The sequence below is a fragment of the Rhamphochromis sp. 'chilingali' genome, assembly GCF_963969265.1.
Source record: "Rhamphochromis sp. 'chilingali' genome assembly, chromosome: 16".
NCBI lineage: Eukaryota > Metazoa > Chordata > Actinopteri > Cichliformes > Cichlidae > Rhamphochromis > Rhamphochromis sp. 'chilingali'.
In genome coordinates this window covers 9,110,207-9,129,086 of record NC_137943.1, presented here as the reverse complement: position 1 = coordinate 9,129,086, position 18,880 = coordinate 9,110,207, and the positions used below count along the sequence as shown (strand labels likewise).

Below are 18,880 nucleotides of genomic sequence, written 5' to 3'. Positions count from 1 at the left end.
ATTGGTTATTTCACTTTATATGCAGGTTTACATATTCATGCATGTGTGGCTTCTTTTGGTTTATGTTATCGTGCAAAACTGTTAATAAACACATTTTAATTACATCATGAATTTACTTCCAATGTAGTTTTGCATTTCTGCATTAACATGAATACATGGGCTAAAACGTGAGGTCAGTCTTTACCCCTGAAGCTACTTTTCTATTGTTACACTGAGCTGCTTTGAATTGCAGTGTATAATGAAGCTTTTTATTTCCCAGCCTTTACAGGGCAGAGGGCAGTGCTTTTGCTTTGGAAGGAGGAGTGCTTTATTGACTTTAGCTTACATTATTGCCTTACTACAGGCTAGTGGTGAGATCCACATAACTGACTTGCTTTTATCTTTTACTGTCGGTATTTTTTATAGCTTAAAGTTGATCGTGGCAGTGATGCTTGCTCATCTGAGCTTATTTTAGCACTTGCCACCTAATAATTTATGGTGGCTCAGTAGTCAAAAATATTGACATAATGTTTCTCCCTGAAAGACAGTGCGTCTCCTTTTAACACTGCACATTGTTGCTTTTAAATCTTAACAGATAATGCTGTTTCCTGTTCAAACCACTCACTCTGTTGTGTCATACTTCCTGCTGAAAGATGTGAGACTTAATAAGTGACACTTCCATTCACCACAGCCGCCTTGCAGTGAAAAACTCTTAAAGCTTTAATTGGAACAGAATGCTGATGCCTTGCCTGTTAGATGCTATCTGTCTTTCTCCTGTAATACATACCAGCACATTTAGTGAAACCAGTTGAACTGGCACGAGCCAGAGTCATGCAAATGCTAATGTAAAACCTAGTAAAAGCTTTCTTCTATATAAGTAGGGTTATGAGTTAGTCTAACTCTAGGGCCTAAGCATTCTCATACTTATGTTTTTATTTGTACATACTGAAATTCCTTCAATTAGAAGGAGCACTATTAGAAGCCCTTTTCACAAGGTATCATTATCATGTGCTGTGTGTTGTGGCAAAAAGTGATTTCCAATGTTTCTGTGTATTTTTTATATGTATTACCTTTACGTATGTTGGTAAATAGACTTCGGTGAACAGGGTTTACAAAGGGGTTATATATAGAATTTAAAAATTATCTGTTTTTCAAGTATCTTTATTGTACTTACATTATAACCAATCCGGTCCTTTATCCCCACTTAAAATATTTTTTACTGAACTATTGTAATATTTGCTGCCATTTCTGCTGTTGTCTTGGCCAACTTACTCTTACAAAAGACATTTTTAATGTTAATGAGATTTTTTTTTTAACTGCATAAATAAAGGTTATATAAACGTCACTGCCAAAAACTGATTGCGGCTTCAACGTTTTTACACGAATGTTGTTCGTGGCTCAAGATTACTTTATGTCATCCATGAGGGATGCATTTGATGTATATTTCACATATTATAGCCCAACAAGTTACTTATAGCAGTTTAAATACGAGCAATCAGTTTTTGGCAAATACTGGAAATCAGTTTTTGGCATACAAGCATTTTTTGGCACACCATCGGCACAGAGTCACCACCAGAGGGCGCCGGGAGCACATCTCCATGAATAAGTGCAGCTTCACTCCGGAGTTTCTCCTCTCGGTTTTTTACGTGCTCTATTCAGAGGTTATGAAACACCGGAAGCATTGCATTTGTTTCTTCATGAAATGGGGCCTTAAATAGACTGAATCAGACTAAATCGTAGCTTAATAAAAGGCATAGAAAGTAGAAAGGTGGAAGGATTTTCTTTTAAAGCAAAATGAGTATAAGAGAGGAGGGAAAAGTGATGCAAAGAGCAAGAAAAGAATAAAGATGAGAAGGAGCTGGAGAGAAGGGTTTCACAGCCAATCCGACACACAGCTGGAGGCCAAACAAAGCTTCTGGAGGATGATTAGGCAGAGAGGCAATAATATATACTCTCTCTCTCTGTGTGTGTAGCTGCTGATAAAGGCAGTTTGTTGGGAGAATGGGATACTTTGGAGTAGGGACACAAATGAAATGTCATTTTTCAGGGTGTTCTTTATTTTACTTTTTCAATAAGCCACACAGTTTCATGTTCTCTTTATATTGACTTTATTAAATATCTTGTTAAAGATGTTATGATTCTGTTAAAGTGCCTACTGAAAATTTGCCAGGGAAACATTCCCTTAGAGAGCTTCACATACAAGAGTTACTTGTCACATTACACACACACAGATTACTTTAAATATGATTTATGCAATTGTGCCATTCACATATGGTCCCTAATAAATACTCTGTTAACATAACTCTTATACTAAAACGCATCCATTTACAATGGAGGAAAGTAAGGTGAACATGTGCAAAGACACTAACAGGTACCTTTGTACAAGATATTCCATTGAGCTCCCATCACACTGAGAATACAAGTAATATGTGTAACAATTAATATACTATATTATAGTAATGCATTAGGATTCAGACAGACGCAATTCTTCGTTCTTCCCAGTCTCAACGAGAGAGTACATTCTCACATCCTTGTGCTTCTCACTAAAATAAAAGACCGGCGCTGCGGCCAGAGGATTATAGAGCTTTCATTCTTAATCTCATCAGAAGGCCAGTCAATCATCTCAAAACATTCGGTCAAAAAGACTGACAATCACAAAAAGAAACACACGTATAGAGATTGCATCGCAGTAAAAGGTCAACAGGTAACGTTTTACAAACACCTAGTCTATAAGAAGTTATACATGAAGGACGATGGATTGCTGCGTTCCCGATTCTCTCTTTGGCTGACGATATCACTTTAAATAAACTTTACTCGGTTCACTGTGTTACAGCGTAACACGCATAAAGATACATGTACAATAAGATACCTGAATCTGCAATCACCTGCGGAAATGCAATAAATATTTTGTCTCATTCCCATATCATCAAATATGAATATATTAACATTGGTTTAAACACAAATGGGCATGATGTGACTGCAGGGAACGGACAACGAGCCAGAGTTTTACAACTTAAAGGTTGTCACAGACCTACAATAGCTTTAAATGGGGATCTTCTACGAGGGAAACTATTGCAGACTGTAGCTCTGTCGGATGGTCCGAAGTCGTGTAACAGCTTGACACTTAACACAACCTGTAACTATGCTGAGCACGTTAGCTTATTTTTAACACAGTGCGAGCCTAAAATACGCCGCTGCGGGGCTTTGGACACCGGGTTCAGGGGAAACAGGTCAGAGTGCTGAGATCAAACATATGTACAGCTGAAAGCACCACCATATTGTGCAGCACATGTATGATACAGCAGAATAACTTGATGATACTTGTAATACTTCGATCTGTTCTTTCCCCCCTTATTTTTCATTAATTTACCACACTCACTCACACACACATTTGCTGTGGCACACACACAAGACATTAAAAGACAAACATTAAAAGACTGCACACACACACACTCTCTTTCACACACTTGTGCATTACAAGGCTCAATTGCACACACAGACATTAGAGCACATTTGCTTTTAAAGGAAACTTCTATAGAAAAAAAAAAAAAAAAATTATATATATATATATATATATATATATATATATATATATATATATATATATATATTTTTTTTTTTCTCTATAGAAGTACCTATGTGGGCCAGAGCTAGTAAGAAACTCCAGAGGCTCTCTCATTGCTCGTTTCTTTCCAGCGGTGAAAACATTTAGAGTGCTGCAGGCAAAGGCAGACCGGAAAGAAAGAACCTAAAACGTGTCCTATTATTTCTCGGACTGCAGCACTGTGAATGTTTCACTCTGGCGTTCGCTTTTGCAGTAAAATCGATCACAGACTCCGGGAAGGCCCTGGAGCAGCGATGGCTGTGAGGTCTACAGGTCGTGGGCGAGCCTCTCGATCTCATCGATGAGGAAGTCGATGTCAGACTGGGTGACCGAAGGATTGGAGACGACCATTCTGAAGAAGTTTACTTTATTGCCCTGAGGCTGGTAGCCCACCATGGTGGTCCCTGACTCCATCATCATGGCCTTGATCTTTGGCGCCACCTGTTGGAGTGAAAAAGATGACAAAACAGAGCCTTGTATTCCTGAAAGCAATCTAATAATGTGAACATCTTTTATTGGCTGTTTGAAGCTGATCGTGGTGGAACTTATAGTGTGATTATAGTTGTACCCTGTGGAGTTTTTCTCGCCTCTCATCTCCATCTGGCATGCCTCTCAGGCTGGGTGGAATGTACCAGAAGCAAACATTGGTGTGCTGCGGCTGCAGGCAGAAATGAACACGTCAGATACAGATCACGGTGGGTTTTTATTTATTTATTTGCATTTACATACAACAAAATTCTGTTAAACAGCAGTGAATTAACCCTGGTGATTAAAACTGGACATTGGTAAAGGACAAATAAAAAGAGGGAAGCTCACCACTCCGTCAAACACCATCTCATATCCCTCCCTGTTCTTGATCTTGTTGTATAGGTACTGAGACAGATCCAAACACTTGTCAATGTGCTGCTCAAACCCAGTGGTGCCCTGCAGGGGAAAAGAGAAGCCAATAATTACAGTTAAGAACACTCAGTATAGCACTAAATAGCATTGCACTAACAAAGCCATGAAGGTTCTTATTGGCTTGGAGATGCTTTTCTGTCTTTTTTAGCCAGCATGTATGCACCCGTCTGTCCACCCGGCTCACCTTGGCTTTCCACATGAGCCAGAATTTAAAGATGTCCACATGCCGGCCACACTGGATGGCCTTGTCCCCTGTGTCATATGTAACGTCGTATTGTTTGTCTGGTTGGAAGAGGTAGCCAGCGCACATGGAGTTGCAGCCTGCTAGGATTCCCTACAGACAAAGTGCACAAACTGTTAACATTTCCTTTCACAGGTCTCCTGCCCAGGCTGTCATCATTTAGACATGTCAGACTACATGTACCAAGAAAAGCTGATGAGTATGAATGTGCAATATGGATATTCATAGAACTGTATTTTTCATAGGTTATAATGAAGAAAAAAAACCCAAAGTGTAATGGAAATGTTTAAGCTTTTGCTACATGTCTGTGTCAAACTAACCTTACTGAATGAAAGCCTCCATATTGTCTTATTCTGTCTCTGTGTTATCTTTCAGATATACAGCATGTTGATGTACAAGTTATCTTTTATTACACAGTGTTCTAACCGCAGATGGATAACTTGTCTTCATAAATGATTCGATTCTTTTAACTCAAAGAAAAGCATGAAACATGTTTGCTGGTGTGCTGCCTGTACTACTACCCCTTTACAAACATAAACAGAAGTAATTAAGAACATCAATAGCTGTAAAGCTCAATAGCTTTACATATGTATATATATGTGGACCTTATAATGCCAAGTGGCGACCTGCTCCAACGTTTGGATTAAAAAAGTCCCTAAAACTTGTCATCATAAATTTTTAAGGTGAAGTAATAGAAACAAGATACTGTGTGTGTGTGTGTGTGTGTGTGTGTGTGTTCCTGTACCTTTTCTCTGACCAGGATTGCTGAACACTGCAGAGGCGCACCCATCATCTTGTGTGGGTTCCATGTGACAGAGTTGGCCCTGCAAAACATGTTGTCAGTGCTATCGTTAGCACGCTGAGGTTTCTTTTAAATAACAACACACAGGAGCTTATCAGTTCCCATGTGCTCACCTCTCAATTCCATTAAGCTTATGGCGATGCTTCCTAGACATCAGCAGTCCACCACCCCACGCACCCTAACGAGATAAAACAGTACTGTTAAAGGAGTGGATGACGCACTGAAGCTCCTGCTATCATCACTACTGCAAACTACTCACATCAACATGGAGCCACAAGTTATACTTCTCACAAATGTCAGCAATCTCATTGATGGGGTCAAATGCTCCATACACAGTTGAACCAGCTGTTGCATTCACAAACAATGGCACATAACCCTGCAGATGTAGTACCCAGGATAGATGAAAAGAAATGTGGTTAGAGATAAAAGTACATGGAGATGCAATTATATTAAAAAAATAAAAGGGGAAAAAAAAACCCTGACCTTCTGTTTAGCGTCGAGGATTTTGGCTTCCAAATCCGCAGGAATGACTCTCCCTCTGAAAACGAGCAGAGCAGCATGGAATCGCTGTGGATCTACATGTTGCACATACAGTATTCATCAGATGATTTCTGCAACGATTACAAACCTCTCATCCGTGCTGAGCAGGATCACGTTGTCAGTGCCGAAGCCCAGCGCAGCTCCAGCCTTCTTTATGGAGTAGTGGCTCTGTGGGGACACATAGCAGACCAAGCTATCCATGAAATACCTTTGAATTCAAAAAGGGGGGATATTTTGAGAGCTCATTGTTGCTTGACATTTTTCCTGCTCTCTGTCAAGTTGTCAAATTCAAAATACAAAAAAACTAAAATAATGAATTAATTGAAACAGCCAGTGCCCTGATTTAAACAGACCTACTGCTTATTCCCTGACTTTGATTAATCTACAGTCAATGAAGCAGCTTATCTGCATTGTTAGATTACCTGAGATGTACAGTGTGTGTGTGTGTGTGTGTGTGTGTGTGTGTGTGTGTGTGTGTGTGTGTGTGTGTGTGTGTGTGTGGTCACTTACATGCTCAGATGTGAAAAGGACAAGGCGGGGAGCAGCAGACATGCCCTTGGTCTTCACCTCTGGGAAATACTTGTACCGTGCGATCATCACACTGTACATGTTGGAGATAGCACCCCCTGTTAAGCACACCGCACACACATCAGTACCCTGGACAGCAGCACACAGTCTGTGCAGTGTACATCCACGTGGAATATTTGGACCAAAAGTCATACAGTAATATGAATATTGGCTATACATGGGTAGTGTGATTTACAGACCGACCTGGGGAAAAGAGGCCGTCACCCTCTCCGTTTGGCCAGCCAATCATCTCTCTCATTTTCTTCAGAGTCAGCTGTTCCATCAACACAAACACCGGGGCGATCTCATAGGTGAACCTGACAATCATAACACCGAGTAATGAATGCAGCACATCATTCAGAGACACTGAGCATTCTTATGCACTCGTAAGGCAGAGAGTCCACAGACTCCCCCAAAACACACACAGTGATATTCATTGTGTGTCCATATTATTCATTAGTCCTTCTATAATTCCATCTGCAGAGCACAAAAGTGGAGCTTGTGCTGACTGGGCTAATTAAAAAGTGGCCGATATGAGTCAACCAGCAAACATTCATATTCAAATGCCTCCTAAAATCACTCAGTGGTTTAATTAAAGCACACAAAGCTCTGATGGATATCTGTCAATGGTGCCGATCTCAGCGGCGACTCTGAATGGGGCTGATGTGATGGCTGAGAGAACTCGCGTGTGCGTGTGCGTGTGCGTGTGTGTGTGTGTGTGTGACAGAAGGACAGGGAGAGGGAGTGCTTTAAAGAGATAACAGCCAACAGAGATAACAGCCTCTGTTGGCCCCAGAATATAGAAAAAATGAGGGAGAGCCTATGCCTATGAATTTCATTATTTCATTAAAAAGATGAAAGAGAAAAGATTAAAAAACAACAAAAAAAGAAGTAATCTTCACACTCTTGAAATGAGCCAACGCTTTTAAAGCTTGATATGTGCCTGACCTCTCTGTCAGTTAATAAAAGATAAAACGACTGTTATCTCCACGAACAGCCACCAACAAAACTCCTGGAGAAGCTAAAGTGGGTCAAATGTGTCACAGAAAGGAGGCCTGAGCTTTTGCTCTCTTTGCTAAGTGACATTTCACTGCTTCCCACACGCACCCTTAACGCTGATCCCTGTTTACCCCGCTTCTAATGAGGCCAGTTACACAACGCTCCTCCACCTCCATCGCTGTAGCTTCACCCATCACCCAAATTAGAAGCAGCGTTATCTCCACGTTTCTTCGATTCCTCCCTGTCTTTTTCCCCTCCCCTCAAATAGCTATCTGCACAAGGGCTGAGGTTGTTTTTTGTAGTTTGGTAGAAAGGGGGAGGTATAAAGTCTGCGAGCAGAGTGAGATTTAGGGAAACAATGCAATGAAGAGAAGTGTGACAGAGGACAACAAAGGAAGATGAGGGGATGATGCAGGGTGCGCACAGAAAAGCACGCAGCAAAGCAACATCATGAAGCACGCACAACGCAGAGGCTGAGTGACAGAGAACAAAAACAAAGAGACAAAGAGAAATTGAAAAAAAAAATATGAAAGATGAAGAAAAATAACCAAGGAGGCATTTTTCTTGTGTAAATATTTCTGCTGATGATTTTTAGCTTTTGTAAATGCGCTGGACTACTCTATGACTTCTGGGCTGTGACTATGATTTGCTACACCCAAAGATAACACTTCACTTTTCAGTCCCTCACTGGCCTCATCTCACCAATTTAGTGTCCTTTGATATAGTGGAATTATGGTTTATATAAAGCAGACTTAATAACCTGGATGTCTCATATTCCTTTCTTCTCAAAACTCATCCCAGCCACAGGACAAAAAAAAAGGTACAAAAAACCCCAGTCAACCTTTTTAAAATTCTCCTTCTCTCTGAGTCATTTCACGCTGTAATGGCAATAATGGTGATCATTATCACAATCAGAGCCAATCATTGGTCTTTTCAGGGTGAAAATTACCCCTCAGTCACCTGCCTGTCCCCAGGGACAGCCCCTAAATGCCCTTATTATCATCATCAAGGGCACTCAATGTGTGCGTGTAAGTGTGTTTATGGATGTGTTTGTGTGTGTGTGTTTGCGCGTGTGTCTGTATGTGACTAACCCTCTGACCCCCCATCACCACCACACACATTCCTCTCAGCCCCTCAAAGGACCACTGAGTCCGTCTGTACCCACGGGGACAATAGAGCCGGAATGAGCACTCCGTGGGGAGCTGCGGCAGCCAGTTTCCACAATGTAACAGGGTTTTCTGTGCAGCCGGAGGACATTGTGTTTCAGTGTGGGGCCCAGCTGGCCTATCTGCTAACACCAGCTCACAATGAGCCTGTAGTCAATGGACTGGAAACCCTAGCTGCTGTATCTGGGACAGCCAGAGCTGGTGTGTGTGCATGTGTGCGTGTGTCATTATGAAAGCGTGCACAAGTGTGTGTGGGAAGTCAATGGCCCCGTCTCTTGGGGCATTCTTCCAACCAGGAAATGAGATGGGAAAGTTTTTCTAAGAAGGTAGTTTCCTATGCTAATGTTTTAATAGAAATTGGACAAATTAGGTGTCACAGTTTTCTTCTAGCCTTTGCTTTACTGTCCTCAGAAGCAAGTTTGGACAATATTCTTTTAGGTCTAAAGTGCATTGTCTTGTAATTAATGTTTATTCTGGGTGACCTTTTGTGCTGCACTCGTCCTGTTATTTTCTGCAGTTATGTGCCAACCCTTTCACCAAGTCAGACTTATGCAGGTGTGATTTTTGCACTTCACTGGAAGTTCAGTTCAGTTTTCTCCTATCTATGAATGCGGCAAGTCTGAACTGAGACTGAAGTCACGATACAAACATCTGTATTATCATATCATAGTTTCATTGTGATTGCCATATGAAGCTGTTAATGACTAGTTAAAGGAACCCAGTCTGTAAGAAGCTGTAATGTTTAAAGGTTGTTTGGGTAATGGGTGAACTGTAAATATATACAGAAACCATGCAGTTTATATTTTCTTCATGATCTAATAATGACTACATGATCGAGCCTTAGCTTAAAACAATCCTCATTCTTTCGCTATTATCTCCTCTAAAGAAATAAAAAAAAACCCTACATAAATAAAGCACTCCTACCAAACCTCAGCTGTTTTTGACAGACCTTAACTGATTTGTGTCTCTCACTAATAAAACAGCTGCAGAATAAGTTGATTAGCTGATTGCCTCTTATTGTATTCTGTAACATTTCCCATTTCCAGCCTCCATTGTGCCATTTTGCAGCTTTTCTTTGTGTTATGTAACAATAGAATTTATTAGCCTTTGACTACTGACTGCTGGACAGACTAAACAGGTTATTTGATAATGACTGCTTTTGTTGTGGATAACTGGGGGTGTTTTTTCCACACACTTCTGATATTTCATACGTAAAAAGTTGAATCATTTCACTACGAATATTTTTGGAAGGTGAAATTATTAATATTTTAAACGTTGCTATTGATACACATCAAAATCTAAGAAAATCACATGAAAGTGACATTGCTATAAATATTAGGCTGATTATTGCTCAGTAAAAAATGTGGATGAACTGACTGTGGTCGTCTGTATGAACCTCTGTGAGTGTGCTTGTGTTTTGCTATAATTTGTCACCTCACTCCAGTAATCGTGTCACAGAGTTGTGGCTTTTCGTTCACAGCATGTCTGCGTCAGGATCTGTGTGCTGAGAGCGTGTGCAACTGATGTGGGGTTCAGGCCTTCTCCACTCAAGCTGGGTGAACATGTAACTGTGACCTGAGATCAATATGCAATCTAACCACCCCCTGGGGCTTGGTGGTGTGTGATATACACACAGTATAGCACTGTGCCAGACTACCATCTGTCAATACAGGGGGAGAAAACACAAACACTTTATATAATCGGCCTCCTTTGACCAGTGGTGGAGTGAGCCCAGGGGTACATCATAAGCACTTCCGCAATGCTAATATATGATGATGACTAGAGGCTATTTCCACTGGCCTACAAACAGGAAATATCAGTTGTCCCCCTGTGAATTGTATAGGTGTTTCCCTTCTATACATAAACTGTGTCAGGCACTCGGTACAGAGAGCGTACTGTGTGACTTACATGTTGGTGTTGGCGGTGGAGGTGAGCCACTCTCCAGCCAGACCAATAATGTCTAGGCCAGAAGATAACTGGTTAAAGAAGCGTGGGTGACCTAAAGGGAGAAAAAAATAATACAAAATAAATATTAAAAAGTTCAATAATGGGTTTAAATTCAGTCATCATTCAGGTTTCATTTTGTATTTCCATGGCCAACCATAATAGCAAAGGGATCTGACAAAGCGCTGCTCAGTGGGCCATAACAGCTGTATGACAAGCATTTAGACTCTCACACACACACACATATACACACAGTGACTGTGTGTAGACCTGGAGCCTGTATGCAGTCATGGATACATGTACACTGTGGTTATGGAGGTGCCTGCCTCACATAATAAACAGAGTAATAAAAAGAATTAACAATAAAAATGAAATAACAGCTGTGACAAAAGAAATGAAAGGTGTGTGGTTTCAGCACCGCCGACAGCCCCTCCAGCCCACAAACTAAAAAAACAGCCACAAAATGTTTTGAGAAGAAAGAGAGGGAGAGAAAAAAGTGCTACTGAGTTGTAGACACAGTCAGTGACTGCCTGATATATAAAACCCGGGGGACAGTTTGAGCGTTGTCGTTTTTAACAGCTTGAATCAGCCCGTGTTAGGATCCCCTCAGGCGACACATGCTTTAATAAGTCGGGGGGTGGAAAAAAGGGAGGATGTGAAGTGAATTACCAGGGGTACAATACATATGGCAGTCATCTAAATAGGCTGTGTACTCTGCGAGAAATGGCCCATTCTCTAATAGTTTGTGTCACATTCAAAATCCACACACTGAACATGTGTGGATATTAACAGAGATGTAATGTCCTGCTTTATTACTATAATGTGTGTGGCAGTAATAAGGTGCAGGACTACATCTCTCACTGCTGTTTGCTTTCAATGCAAAAAATTAAAAGTTAATTGCATCTTCGCCCACATCACACATACCAATCTCCTCTGCCATCAAAAATAACACACACCTCCATGTGAGTTACCCAAGCACATATACAAAAAAAAAACAAAAAAACAAAACAAATCTTTCCCTGTTGAGGTAGGTTAATGTTTCCTCCACGATGAAGGTCGTCCCAAAGCCCTTACCTGTGCGGACGCCATATTTGAGCGTGTCTCTGCAGTCCACCAGGATCTGCTCCAGGGACTCGGGCTCGTCTGACAGCTCCAGGTTGAAGCCCTCGATCCCCTCCAGGAGCTGGTGAGGGTGGTGGAAATCCAAAACCTTTGTAGACCGGTCGAAAGTCTTCTTGACATAGTTGGTAAGGATGTCAACCACCTCCAGCAAAAACTGCATGGTGGGCTCTTCTCCATTTTTAGCCGGCAGTAGGTCTAAAAGAGGCGTGGGAAAAGTAGGGGAAATGAAGCCATTTGTGATTCTGGGAGCTAATATCTGAGCACGTCAATCGATTAGCTTATCTTTTGTAAAGCTAATGCACTTTGTTTTTGAGTGAAATTCTAAAATTCTCTCCATTTTCCCCGCAGTTTCTCGGGCTACATTTCTGTGCTAGATCGAATAAAGACGGCTCCATAATTGGTCTTAGGTTTTGGCTAGCAGGCTTTAAGTTGTGAAATAGCCATCAAAACACACAAAAGACATTCTCAGCAGACATTTTAACAGGAAAGAGTAGGCAAACACTTATGTTTAAGATGACATCAAAATAAATTCTGTTCTTTGAAAGGAAAGTATTTTATATTTAATCTAAGAAAAAAATAGTGCTTTGTAATCTATTTATTCCGTCGCGTTGTCTTAATTTACTTTAAAAAAAAACTGATACGGACATGAAAATAGCACAAAATCACGCTTGCGCTAAATTAAGGTGTTAAAATCAGCTTTCCCCCCTCACTTTGTAAGTCACATTTCTGCCACCGGAATATCCAAGTATTTTAGTTCTGCAAGGCTTTTATAAAGCCTCGAGTTTAGCCTCCGAAAGCACGGTTTACATCACAATACATACATGAATAACCCAACCACAGTTTGGCCTCTCGTTCGTTCTGTTGATATTGGCCTAATAATTAATTTTCCTGTAAAGCTCACTGTCATTATCAAGCAAAAAGAGGACAAACGCAGAGATGGCAGACAGACAAGTGAAGACGCTCTTCTCTGTTGTATGTCAAGAAAGCCATGTTTAAAACGCCCGAGTTATAATAACAACAATAATAATGTTGGTGTTTTTTAAGGAAGATCTGAGATAGCGGAAGTGTGGTTTCCTCACCTCTCGCGAACAGGTTGGAGAAGTCGGTCTCGGTACGGCGGAAGCGCGCGTCCCTGTCGCTGTTATCGCACGAGAGCAAGTTCTTCTGGCCCGCGAGCCTCCCCTTCTCCTCCAGGCTGTTGTTCTTCTGCAGGAACCCTAAGGTGTTGCACGGCGAAGAGAAGGAGTTATCACCAAACATCTCCATCCCACTCATAAAAAAATAAAAAAGAAAAAGAAAAACGGCGAAATTAAAATATAACAGAAAATAAATTTTAAAAAAAAGCAAGAAAGAAAATTGAGATTTTTGTGAAAATTTTTAATCAGCCCATAAACAGCCGGAATACTTCAATCTGAAAAGCTTCTCTGTTGGAGGCCAAATTTATAAGCTAAGTAGGAAAAGGAAGCACCCGTGGGTGCCCGCCTTATCCCGTGACATCACAGCCTCACCCCGTCAGGAAGCGCCCAGCCAGCTTGCCCCTCCCCTATGGGCGCAGACTGATTGCCTCGGTGCTCAGGACAGGCTGCCACACACAGCCAATAAATATACACCCTCCGAAGAGGGGTTAATGAAGGATGCAAAGTGCCCTGAAGCAGCGTGTCTCTACAGGGCCACCGTCAGATTTTATAAGCTTTTCGCATATATGTGCAGAATAATGCGTGGGCCTAATTGCGCGTCAAAAACACGGGGAAGCCACACGCTCTTTGTCGCTTAAATTAAAAATATATTTTCAGTGAAAATGTTCATTGCTCATTAATAAAGCGTATGAATAATTAGTGGCCACTGCGCGGGGTTAAAACGTCATTTAACTAATGAAAATCCGATGATCACTTACTAAAAAACCAAAAACAAACAAAACAATGTCAGACTTTCTCAGACTTGTGCTGCAGCAAAGCGGTCAATAATGCGCCTTTTGAATGGGTAGAGCTTTACTTGACACTGAATTCAACTTGCGTGACTGCAAATAAATAAACATCCACACTTTCCATCGTGTGAGCCTCTGAAAGAAGCAGATTCCTTTAAGTGATGGAGAAAATAAACGTCACATCCACCCCCTCCACTGTAACAAAAAAGAAAATAGAAAAAAAAGGGGGGCTATTAGAGACACTGACAGTAAGCCTGAGAAAAGTGACTCAAGAAATAACCGGATGTGATAGGAAAAGCAAATCGTTATGAGTTATTTTAAGGCACGTTCTGCTTTCTGTTTCCAGGCTTGCCCCGGAGATTTTTCTATTGGTGCTGAAATGGGAAAGACAGGGGAGGGTGCAAGGAGGGGCGGGGGGCCTGATCCGGGGCTCTCCTCAGCAGACCTACAGGCTAATGTCCAGTGACCTTTGGAAGATGGAAACGCACACTGACAGTGTGGAGGACGGCCCCGCTCTATCAACCTGTAATGTGGCCTATATTTCTGAGGGCCTCGAAATGAGTAAGATCATAATAAATCGTAAAAGAAAATGTGAACCGGTCAGAAGGAAAAAAAAAGGAAGGAAAGCAGTCATAACGGAATTCAATATCGAGAGCCATGGTATGTCAAAAAATCTTTTAAAAAAATGTATTTCTTTATTTCATTTTCTTAAATAACATCTTCAAGATTAAACCATTTTTTTCGTGGCGAAACAAAACTTACCGCAAATCTTCATCCCCAGTTTCCTTGTGCATCCGTGCATCCACGCGTATTCGTTGGCTAAAACAAAATGAACGTTTGAGTTTCTGAGCGTGGAGACCGCGAGCAAATGTGGTGAGGCGGGTGATGGAGCACAGCGTGCACATGGAACAAAAAATAAATAAATGGAAGCGTGAAGGAGCGACTCTTGGCCAGGTGTGCGACTGTGGGGTGTTTGGGTATATTCATATTTTCTGTAAAGAATTGCACGGACTGTTTTGCTTTGTTGAACTCGGATTTAGCCTCCTTACACCCCCTCTGATCACAAGAGGGAGGGGGGGGGGGGGATGAGTCTGCTAACACTTCCGATTTGAGTTCAATCAATAGGGACCGACAGTGACCCGCACGGCAAATCCACGCCGGCTCACACACCCAGCCAAAGGGCGGACTGGAATTAACACCCGTGAAATGAGCTCACGGAGGAGGGCAGAAATTAATTGAGTGGATCGCAGTATGTGAGTGGAGCGAGCTGGTAATGTCTCTGGTCTGGAAGTATACAGTAGGCGCTTGAAGCACAAACTTGGAGCGTAGTGCGTCGACGTACACACACACACACACACACACACACACACACACACACACACACACACACACACACACACACACACACACACACACGCCCATGCATATACACTTAGTGCCACACACATGCACATACAAACCGGAGCGTGGACACGCGTGAGCTGAGATGGAGAAGAAAGCCTCAGGGAACAAGATGCAGAGCGCTCGGCGCAAAAAGTGAGAAGCGACGAGGCGAATGTACCTGATGTAGAACTTGCGAAAACAAAAAAACAAGCATTTAAATTTACTGAAGCAATCTCATTCCGACAAAAAACAGCCCTAGGTGCGGAGGCCGAGGCATAAAAACACACATACACGGACACACACACAGACGCGCGCGCACGCAAAGCCGCCAGGCGTGAGATGGAGCGTGGCAGAGAGATAATGGCAACATCCAGCAGCAGCAGTACGCGAGCAAACAGACAAAACAAACATCCTAGTTTAAAAGGACATTTTCTTGGTTTAAATTTCCATGAAAGAAAAAGTCTGAAGATTTTTTTATATGTTTATTGGCACTCAAGGGCCACAAATAAAAGATTTCGAAATTTTGTATCCGGTAACGAGGAAGGGAAAATAAAGCATGTATTTGCACACCGGACAAAAGGAGCTGCAGGCTATCCCTGTAACGTTTTTCTGAAAAAACAAAACAAAAACTGCAATTATTTCCCTGCTTTGGACTGCAGATGGCTGCTCAAGTGTGCTCTAATGGAGTCAATTTTGTGTATGCGACAAAGGCTCGACGTGATTAATTAACCCACAGGTTAATGCACAGGTTTAGATTTTTCTTTTTCTTTTTTAAAAAGGAAGCGAATAAAAAGCATGCCTAAACTATGAGAATTATTACAGACAATTCTTATATCAAATTTTTTTGCTTTATCAAGACGAAAGGTGCACAGGATCAAATCTTCAAATCTTCATGTTTTTAATTTTGGGTTGAAACTCATATTTTGAATAGAACACGTTCAGGAAAAACGCTCCGAGATCGTTAGAAATGCCAGCGCTTTAATGGCGCATTATTTCTGCCAGGTCCGCCGCTCGGCGCGCACCGCTGGTCCGCCAGACAGCGACAGGCAGCTGTGATGGCTCTGTTTTTAACCGGAATGATTAACGACGGAGCCCACACAGCAAATGGCCCGGCCTGCACTCTCCTTTATCAGACAGGGAAGGAGGGGAGAGAGACAGAGAGGGAGAGAGAGAAGCAGACAGAGGCGCGTGGAGGGTGAACCTGGGTTTAAACCGCTGTGCTGGCGATAGATCGCGCTGCAGAAGTGTCTTTGAGCAAGGCACCGAGTGGCTTTCACCACAGCCCGAGCGCTCTGAAGACTGAAAACCATAAACACAATTTAGCCTCGGGGAGCCGAAGCCAAAGTGTTGTTAACAGGGAGAGGAGTGTGGGGACCTACTTGTGGTCGGAGGTCTTAAATTAGCTGAGTTGGGGTCTTGTTCCCCGCCGGCGGCTCTCGGCTCAGACGTAGCCATCAGTCCTGTGTTACTTTGGTTTCCGGGTGCGGGAATTATTCAGCTGCAAACAAAACGACTCAGTGTTAGGAGAGACTGCGTGTCGGATTTCCGATAACTGCGTGCAGTTTAAACGGCAGGCCGAGATTTTGATCAGAAAACGCTTTTGCTCCGTGAGTCACCAGATGCGCTTCATTCTCCCTTAAACGGCTGAAGCCGCGCAATTTGGAGTGAGTTGCGCACAACGCGCAACCAAGACGCACATCGCAACACTTTGGGGGATAAAATGGCTGCATGGGTATAGGTTTTATTTAGAGACACTCTTCGGATTGTGTTGCTTTCAGTCAGCTGTTAACTAACCCAGCGCTGCTGCATGACACAGATTTACAGATTTGTTTTTTGTTTTTAAGTTGGGAACTAGCAAAAGAAACATGGCTCGTTCTTGCAGTAAGTTCTTGTGGATCGTTAAAACCAAATCATCGTTTAATTTAAAAAGAAAAAAATGTTTTGTTATATAACAGATGACATTTTAAACGACCAAAACCAAAATATTAAAGAAAGAACAGGTAAGGCCCGCGTTTCCCATCGTATAAAATCACCGAGATGATCAGAAAATCAGAATAAAACGAATGCATTAAAATGATACTTCACAGGCAGCAAATATTGATAAAATGAGGTGACAGTGTCCACATAAATAACCGTTCCCCGTTCATGTGTTGACTCAGTAATCGACATTTCAATTAAGATATGCTTTGAACACCACCCTTACTACAATGTCATCACGAGACAGAGAGGCAGCGAGAGAGGGAGAGAGAGAGAGAGAGGCTGAACAACTAATAAATTCGTTTTGTCTCCCGTCTGGGAATGATTTATGTGAGAATTCTATTATTATTATTATTATTATTGTTGTTTAATTTATGCTCTGATATTTTGTCCTCCAAAGCTGATCGCACGATATCAGCGGCTGAAAAGTGGAGTGGTTTAAGCATCTTCCCCCCCAACCTCTGTCTCTGAAGAAACAGACACGAAGGGTGCAGCTGGAGAAGAAAAGAAGGGATCTTACCGGCTCACGGGGCGCACAGGTTGTCGAGTCCAGACAAAGTACAACTTAAATGTTACAACTGCCACCCGAAGGCGCGACAAGAAACAGTCCAGTGGTGGCGATGGCGGAATATCAACAGAGCGCACTGATAAAATCCCATCCGGCGGCGCGCAAGTGACCCTTTCTCACTCAAGAATATTTTTATTCGTTATTTATATCTGAGGATCCGGCTGCCCATTGGTCTCTTCACGCAGGCATGAGTCACAGCCTTGCCTCCCACCCTGACGGCTAATGAAGCTTCCCTGAGTGCTACTGACAGCTGCAATCCACTTTAAGGAACCAAACAAGCAAAAGGAAAAATACCGATGACGTTTACCCGCCCCTGTGTGCGTATATGTGTGTGTGGGCGAGCTCTTGTGTCTCCAGGTGTGGGTGGGTGTCACAGGGATGAGGGTGGAGACTTGAATGTAAATTTGGTAAATTGACCTTGGAATGAAACTGCACAGCTGGGCTTTTAAATACCAACAGATACATATTCAGGACATCCGGTCCATCTCCTCATATCTGTTGATTGATTTGGTTTTGGGGACCTGTGGAAGCTGTTAGGTCATTTATTCCAGAATGGACACACGTATTATAAAGCGAGCAGGACAAGCCATCCAGGAGCCATCCATCCATGCAAGCACTGTCTGTAATATTCACCTTCATGAGATGAAAACATTGCCTACATCATAATTTCTGACCTACTCACTGCTTTAACCTCGCCACGGACAATAACGCCGAGACTTCAAAGCATGGCGGGCGCTGGCTTAGTGTCCTTTCTGTCATCCTCACGCCTGCCTCTGGATCCAGTGCACAGACAGGGACCAGCCATTATGTTCATTCAGCCGCTGCAATTTATTCAGCCTTTATCAGGAGCCAATCATATCTTTCTACACTCACAAGTGACATGTGGAGATGCATAAAGATAAACTCAGACTGATGGCATTCAACAAGGAGGCTTAGCTGCTGGGATTTACATCTGCACTAAAACAGGGCACATAAAAGGTCTTCACTGCTTATGAGTTTACATAGGCTAACATTTTATTTGTGCTAATTTAATTGCCGCCATAACAAAAGACTGGAGAGTGGACCAGATGGACTCCAAAATCAGTTCTTTTGTTTGGGTCACGTTACAGCTCTCATCCACAGTGAAAACTGAAAAACAAAACAAGTAAGAAATCATGACTTTGG

General features: G+C 42.2%; 1 protein-coding gene across 3 annotated transcripts; it reads right to left on the bottom strand.

Annotated features, from left to right (window-relative positions):
• Positions 1-2,052: 2,052 nt before the first annotated feature.
• Positions 2,053-18,501, bottom strand: gad1b (glutamate decarboxylase 1b). Of its 3 annotated transcripts, XM_080906948.1 has the most exons (17): positions 17,669-18,501; positions 16,551-16,669; positions 14,551-14,607; positions 12,944-13,081; positions 11,817-12,059; positions 10,707-10,797; positions 6,838-6,950; positions 6,577-6,692; positions 6,155-6,234; positions 6,010-6,064; positions 5,786-5,902; positions 5,640-5,704; positions 5,470-5,548; positions 4,668-4,817; positions 4,400-4,507; positions 4,152-4,241; positions 2,053-4,024 (listed from the first exon to the last, which is right to left on the bottom strand). In XM_080906948.1, the coding sequence occupies exons 2-17, from the start codon at positions 16,624-16,626 to the stop codon at positions 3,851-3,853; spliced, it is 1,752 nt and encodes a 583-aa protein (XP_080763074.1). In that variant the 5' UTR covers positions 16,627-16,669; positions 17,669-18,501; the 3' UTR covers positions 2,053-3,850. The 3 variants fall into 3 exon arrangements, with proteins under 3 accessions (XP_080763074.1, XP_080763076.1, XP_080763075.1); XM_080906949.1 differs by lacking the exon at positions 14,551-14,607 and having other exon boundaries at positions 2,054-4,024; positions 17,669-18,494; XM_080906950.1 differs by lacking the exons at positions 14,551-14,607; positions 16,551-16,669 and having other exon boundaries at positions 17,669-18,498.
• Between the last annotated feature and the right edge of the window lie 379 nt (positions 18,502-18,880).

What these genes read in the sequence shown, in the direction of transcription:
- gad1b (XM_080906948.1), bottom strand. Translation starts at nt 16,626, where the DNA reads ATGGCTACGTCTGAGCCGAGAGCCGCCGGCGGGGAACAAGACCCCAAC. An exon ending in TCCACCGCCAACACCAACAT is followed by an intron (nt 6,951 to 10,706) that starts GTAAGTCACACA and finishes TATGATTGTCAG; the next exon opens with GTTCACCTATGAGATCGCCC. An exon ending in GGCGAGAAAAACTCCACAGG is followed by an intron (nt 4,025 to 4,151) that starts GTACAACTATAA and finishes TCACTCCAACAG; the next exon opens with GTGGCGCCAAAGATCAAGGC.